The sequence below is a fragment of the Solanum stenotomum genome, chromosome 1 (genome assembly GCF_019186545.1).
Source record: "Solanum stenotomum isolate F172 chromosome 1, ASM1918654v1, whole genome shotgun sequence".
NCBI lineage: Eukaryota > Viridiplantae > Streptophyta > Magnoliopsida > Solanales > Solanaceae > Solanum > Solanum stenotomum.
Genome location: NC_064282.1, coordinates 79,687,536 through 79,694,454, shown reverse-complemented (window position 1 = coordinate 79,694,454; position 6,919 = coordinate 79,687,536). Strand labels below are relative to the sequence as shown.

The window sequence follows — 6,919 nt, the reverse complement described above, 5'->3', positions numbered from 1 at the left end:
TTTGAGATCACAGTGAACCACAGGGATTTCACATTGATGATGAAGATAATATAAAGTAGAAACCACGTCTATTGCAATATTTAATCTCTGAAGAATGTTTAAGCTATTGCATTGTATTTGTCCTTCTGATTCTTGATGTAACCACTCCTCCAAGCTTCCCTTTTCCATGAACTGATACATTATGGCCTTAAAGTCATTTCCTTTGAAGTCAATGCTGGAGCATGCAGTTCTAACTTTCACCAGGTTTCTATGCCGGGTATTTCTCAAGGCGTGGCATTCAGTCATGAAGCTTTTAGATGCACCATGTCTTTGGAGGTTGAGTACCTTGACTGCAACTGGATTTTCATTTGATGAGTGAAGAATTCCTTTGTACACAGTGCCGAAACTGCCTGATCCTAACAACCTATCTGAAGAAAAACCATTAGTTGCATCATGAAGCTCCTTATATATAATCATGGGGAAGATGAGATGCCCAGATGTGGATGTTGCATCTCTTCGTTTTCTGGATCTTTTAATAGAAAACATAGAAAGCAGAAAACATGCTATTGCAGCAAATAAAACAATACTGACAATTGTAGTCAGAACGGGTGTAAGACGCTTCCTCTTTGTTCTATTGTTTTCTCGCTTCGGGCAAGGTGGTAAATCAAACTCTTGGATTCCACCACAAAGCTTGGGATTCCCCTCAACTTGTAATGCGGTTGAATTTGAGAATACTCCTTGGACGGGAACCTCACCCTCTAAATTGTTGTCTGGAAGATTCAGGTACAGTAGGGAGGAAAGATTCATAGTCCAAGGTGGAATTTCTCCTGATAAGTTGTTTCTTGAAAGGTCTAGCTCCCGTAGGTTTTGTAAGTCAGCTAAGTACGGGATGGACCCTTCAAATGAATTGTGTTGCAAACATTTCCCTGTGGTGCTTGGAATCATGCCGGAGAAATTGTTGTAAGAAAGGTCAAAACTTGCAAGGTTTGTTATATCTCCAATCTCCATTGGCAGGGAACCCATAAAAGAGTTATAAGAGATATTAACATGTGCTGGGGATGGCAAACTCAGCAGTTGCCCTGGAATTATGCCACTTAGATTGTTTTCACTTATATAAAGCCTCAACAGCTGTTTGCAATTTCCAAGGGATTGAGGAACGGTTCCATTTAAAGTATTCCAGACAAATAAAGATAGAGCAGTCTCGTGATGTTTCCTATTGAAGATAGGATCTCGCCTGTCAATCTGTTTGAATCCAAGTTGAGAGTTCCCAAGTTTGAAAGGATTCCTATAGATGCTGGAATGCTACCAGTTAGACGATTTTCTTGCAGGTAAAGTATATTTAGGTTCACGAGGTTTGCAATTTCTTTGGGTATGTTCCCTCGAATCCTATTCTGTCCCATCTGTCAATAGGGTGGACAGGTTGGTTACTGAGTTTGGAAACATGCCTCCAAAGTAGTTGTGGGCCAAAAGCAGGTACTGTAGGTTGCTGCAGTTGGCCAGGGAACTGATGAAATTCATTTTATCAGGTTCATCACTCCCCAACTGATTACCGTTAACGTTGAGCCACCTTAAGTTCTTCACCTTTCCTAAACTTGCAGGTACATTTCCAGTAAAATTGTTGCCTGGAAGATCAAGTATTTGAAGATTTGAAGCATTGGCAAATGAATCTGGAAATGTTCCAGTGAATGAATTCATTCCCCAGTTGATCTTCTCTGCTTTTGGAAAAGCATCACCGATATTGCTTCTCAGATTACCCGAGAAGTAGTTATAGGACAGGCCTATTCCTTTAAGTGATGACAAATTGTAGAGTGGAAGAGGGAACTCACAAAGTTGATTGACTGATAAATCAATCAGTGTCAAACTTCTCATTTGTGACAATGAGTCTGGAAGTTTTCCCTTCAACTGGTTATATGACAGTTTCAGCTCTTGCAAATATGTAAGATTCCCAAGTGAAGCTGGGAAACTTCCACTCTGATTGTTGCTTCCTAAGTGCAGTTTGGTGAGCTTTGAAAGTGATCCCAGTTCAGAAGGAATCTGCCCCACCAGAGAGTTATGGTCTAGTGCAACAGTCACAAGTTTAGAGCACTGAGACTAGTTAGATGACACTTCACCTCCAAGAAAATTGTAGCTCATGTTTAAGTTCTGAAGTCTGAAGAGATTACTTACTTCATGAGGAATTTCTCCTCGGAAAGAGTTGTCCGAAAGATCAAGAGAGTTTAGGAAGGAAAGATTTCCAATATAAGGTGAAATGCTTCCTGCTAACCTCTTGCCTTTCAGATTCAAGTGAGTTACTCTTTGGTATTTGATACCACATGTAACTCCAGGCCAGTGGCAGAAATGTGAAGAATCATTCCAAGATTGCTAAATAGTCTTCTGCTATATGGGATTTAAACTCAAGCAGCGCTCTCATGTCTGTCTCATTTCTTAGAGTGGCTGCTGCAATGCATCTAAAGTTGAACCAACATACGAAATTGATAGCAGAAAGAGTAAACACGAACATTAGATTTAAACTTATATTATGAAACTTCATTGCTTTCTCAGTTTTGTTTGATAGACTTGTGCTTGAAAGTTGGACATCACATCCATGCATATATATAGTGCTGAGATTAGCACTCATCTCAAAGAGGAAATTTGTTTGTTAGTACTTCTTTATACTTCAAATATTGTTATTTAAAGTTCTCACTCTTAATTTTCCAATTTATTCCTAATTGCTTTCATTGGCAAGGCATCTTAATCAACGAGGTCACTTAATTAAATTCATTAGTCTACGAAATCATGGAACGGGATCTCAATTATTTGGGGAAAACAAATGATATTTGTCAAAGTCTCTGCATATATATATATATATATTACAAAGATTAGGGGGTTATCCAATATAAAATTTGGAATTACATTTGTCTAGTGTTTGTTGTGGACAATAGCTAAAAAACCAGTAGAGATATTAAAGTTCATAACCTAAATCCTTAGTTGTGATTTGAGCCAAACAGCAGGTAAAACGTGCTGAAAATGATGACAAAGTCTAACTATCACCTACCAAAAATTAGAAGAAATGCTTCTGCTGTCACTACAATTTTAATGAAATCCAGTTAAGTATATAGTGTGTAATCCTGGATGCTCTGCTTGGGAAGGATCAACTTGGCAGAATATCATTACCCAGTCAACTGTCACCCCAAAAAATTACTCACAAGTTGCTTCGTAAGTGCAGGAGAGCTTAGTAGCCAATACAACCGAAAGCAACATTACAATCAATAAATTTGTGGATCTGAGGGAGCACCGCTACTGCCATTGAGGACTGTGACATTGCCATCTGAATCCACATCCACAATTACTGAATCACCTTCTTTGATCTCACTTGCAAGCATCTTCTCGGCCATGCTATCCTCCAGCAGTCTCATAATAGCTCTCCTCAATGGCCTAGCTCCATAGCTTGGGTTGTATCCTTCATCAACCACCCTGTCTCTAAACCTCTCTGTCACTTGAAGTTCTATCTCCTTATTCTTCAACCTCACAAAGACTTCCTTAAGCATGATATCAGCAATCTCCTTCACCTCCAACTTAGTGAGCTGACGGAATACAATCATCTCATCTAATCTGTTTAAGAACTCTGGCCTGAAGTACTGTTTCAACTCCTCAGTCACCAAGCTCTTGATACGGTTGTAACTACTATCCTTCTCGTCAAAATCTAGATCAAAACCTATACGACGACCTCCTTTCTCTATCACACTGCTTCCAACATTTGATGTCATGATGAGGAGTGTATTCTTGAAGTCGACAGTTCTGCCCTTGCTGTCTGTCAATCTTCCATCTTCAAGAATTTGAAGCATCATGTTAAAGACATCAGGATGAGCCTTCTCAATCTCATCAAAGAGCACAACAGTGTAAGGTCGACGCCTCACAGCTTCAGTTAATTGACCACCTTCAGTGTAACCAACATACCCAGGGGGTGAACCGATGAGTTTAGACACAGTGTGTCTCTCCATAAACTCACTCATATCAAGCCGAATCATTGCTTCTTCAGAACCAAAGTAGTACGTTGCTAAAGACTTGGCCAGTTCTGACTTCCCAACACCAGTTGGACCAGAAAAGATGAAACTGGCAATAGGTCGGTTGGGATTCTTGAGTCCAACACGGGCACGTCTAATAGCACGACTAATGGCTTTTACAGCTTCATCCTGGCCAATGACTCGGGTATGAAGTGTTTCTTCCATTTTTAGGAGGCGATCAGATTCATCAGTTGAGACCTTCTCTACAGGAATGCCAGTCCAGGAAGAGACAATGTGCTGAATATCTGCCTCTGTCACTAAGGTACCTGCTGCATCTCCTGCCTCAGACTCTGCCTTGCTCTTCTCTTTGTTTTTGTCTATCAAGGCTGAGATTTGTGCCTTAAGATCCATTTCTCTATCATGCAACTCCCCAGCCTGTCCAATGCATAGAGAGGATTAAAATTGTACATCCTGAACATCTCAATGCTTTCAATAAGAAATTAATCAGTCCATAGGAATTTTATGCACAGGATCAAGAGGAAAGCAGTCACCTTCGCAAAATCTTGACCGCGGACAGATTCATTTTTCTCCTTTGTAATCTGGTGAAGCTCCTTCTCCAGCTCTCTTGCTTCCGCAGGGAGCTACATAGTATCAAAAAAATGGGTCATGACTCCTTTAGGAAGAAAGGGCAGGACAGAGTAAGACAAAGAGAGTACTCTATACCTGTGCATGACGAAGTCGAACACGGGAACCAGCTTCATCAATCAAGTCAATTGCTTTATCAGGCAGAAAGCGGTCACTGGAATAAAGGTTCAACTCAAAAACATATTTATGCTTTACTTCAGATAAATCATAGAATTAAGATGATTCTTTTTGGAGTGGAGATAAATGTGCAATTTTTCAGGAGTTAAAACGTGCATAAGCCTATTCAGACACTGATACAAAAGAAAAGCCACTTCTCCTAAGAGTTTTATTATTGGGAAGGATATATCTTAAATCATACAAGAAAAAAATTAGTTTGCTATGAAATCCCAAAGTCAAAATGTACCAACAACTTGAGTCCGGAAGATACTTTGGAAAATGAATAGATGATTAATAATAATACCTGATGTACTGGTGAGAAAGCTTGGCAGCAGCCTCTATTGCCTCATCAGTGTAACGGAGCTTGTGATGAATCTCATACCTCTCCCGAAGCCCTTTCAAGATCTGTATGGTTTCATCCACAGAAGGTTCAGGGACTTTAACTGGCTGGAACCTCCTCTCCAGTGCAGGGTCTTTCTCAATGTGCTTTCTGTACTCATCCAGTGTTGTGGCTCCAATACACTGACAAGTAAAACCAAGCAAAATACTTCTCAATTACAGCAGCTTTGAAATTCTTTTGTAGTTTTACCAGGATGAACTCGGATCAAGATAATGATTAAACACCAAATTTAAGGTAGATTTCATAGTTCTCATTGACATTCCAAGGAACGACATACTACAAGTCAAAGACGATAACGAACCTGTAGCTCGCGTCTAGCCAGGGCAGGTTTCAAGATGTTTGCAGCATCAATTGCTCCCTCTGCAGCTCCAGCTCCAATCAATGTGTGTACTTCATCAATAAACAGTATTATGTCATCACTTTGTTTAATTTCCTCCATTAGTTTCTTCAGTCTTTCCTCAAACTCTCCACGGTATTTTGTCCCAGCAACAAGCAATCCCATATCAAGTGTTATGACCTGATCGTCACCCACAGCAAGTCACACACTCGTATAATGACAAGGATATATACATTTTTTGAAAAAGGAGGGTATACCACATCAAAATAGTTGCAGATAAAAAGATTCACAAAAATATCCCTATGACTTCAGTTAGACTCAGAATTGAAGTAAGAGGGCAACTAAATCCTGACATATAGCTGAGTCCACATATCAGACAATGAAAGAAATATATAAAGCAGGCTCAAGGCGGTTGAAATTTAAAAACCTGTTCGTACAATTGTTAGTGGGACATTCAAGTGTATCTGTAAATTTTTGGCATGCATACCAAAAATATTGATTGGATACTTTAGAATCGCATAAATTTTTGGCCTANGGGGGGGGGGGGGGGGGGGGGTGTTATATAGAGGATCAGATAACAATATGGCATTCCTACTTTAACATATTTCTTGTGTATATATCTTTGTCTGCGGAATTTTTACTTCCAATTTTGAAAATTACCCTCTGTATAAAATCAAATTCTAAGACATTATAAAAATGATTTTTGAGGTCTTTCTATCTAAGAATGTGGCACAGCTTCTGGATCTGCCACACAGTTAAGATGAAATTGAAAAAGAGAATAAAGCTCAAGCAAAAAACATGTTATGCAAATTTATCATACACCTCTGTACCTTCTTCCCCTCTATTGTTTCAGGGACATCACCATTAGCGATTCTTTGAGCTAGCCCTTCGGCAATAGCAGTTTTTCCAACACCTGGTTCTCCAATAAGACAAGGGTTGTTTTTTGTACGGCGACCCAAGATTTGAGTAACACGCTCGATTTGAGCCTGTCTTCCAACTACAGGATCTAGTTTCCCCTGAAAATATAATATGACCAGATCAAATAATTGAAGAGAGCCAATCAATAGCCACATTATGACAAAATATCTTTCTATGTACCTCTTCAGCTAACTTTGTCAAATTGGTGCCGTACTCCTCCAATGTAGGCATCTTTAGGCCAGAAGTTCCACCTCCAACACTAGCACCAACAGCCTCACTACTCTCGCCTACCATCCGTATGACCTATTTATTTATTTTTCAACAAAAAAGAGAAACTGATTACAATGAAGTCAAGCAATTTAAAACACCCTCAACCCCATGAGAAGTAAACAATAACAACAACATACCCAGTGTAATCCCACAGGTGGGATCTGGGGAAGGTAAGATGTACGCAAACCTTACCCCTACTCGTGGAAGTAGAGAGGCTGTTTCTGATTAGAC

General features: G+C 39.7%; 2 protein-coding genes across 2 annotated transcripts; both read right to left on the bottom strand.

Moving 5' to 3' along the window:
• Nucleotides 1-511: 511 nt before the first annotated feature.
• LOC125857135 (putative receptor-like protein kinase At3g47110) lies at nt 512-2,293 on the bottom strand. The gene is made up of 4 exons (XM_049536816.1): nt 2,243-2,293; nt 1,408-2,013; nt 650-1,221; nt 512-542 (listed from the first exon to the last, which is right to left on the bottom strand). Exons 1-4 carry the CDS (start codon nt 2,291-2,293, stop codon nt 512-514), a joined length of 1,260 nt encoding a protein of 419 aa, XP_049392773.1.
• A 535-nt stretch (nt 2,294-2,828) lies between these two features.
• LOC125841295 (ATP-dependent Clp protease ATP-binding subunit ClpA homolog CD4A, chloroplastic-like) lies at nt 2,829-6,844 on the bottom strand. The gene is made up of 8 exons (XM_049520401.1): nt 6,826-6,844; nt 6,599-6,721; nt 6,331-6,516; nt 5,465-5,680; nt 5,068-5,285; nt 4,686-4,761; nt 4,514-4,603; nt 2,829-4,397 (listed from the first exon to the last, which is right to left on the bottom strand). Exons 2-8 carry the CDS (start codon nt 6,710-6,712, stop codon nt 3,225-3,227), a joined length of 2,073 nt encoding a protein of 690 aa, XP_049376358.1. The 5' UTR covers nt 6,713-6,721; nt 6,826-6,844; the 3' UTR covers nt 2,829-3,224.
• Nucleotides 6,845-6,919: the final 75 nt, after the last annotated feature.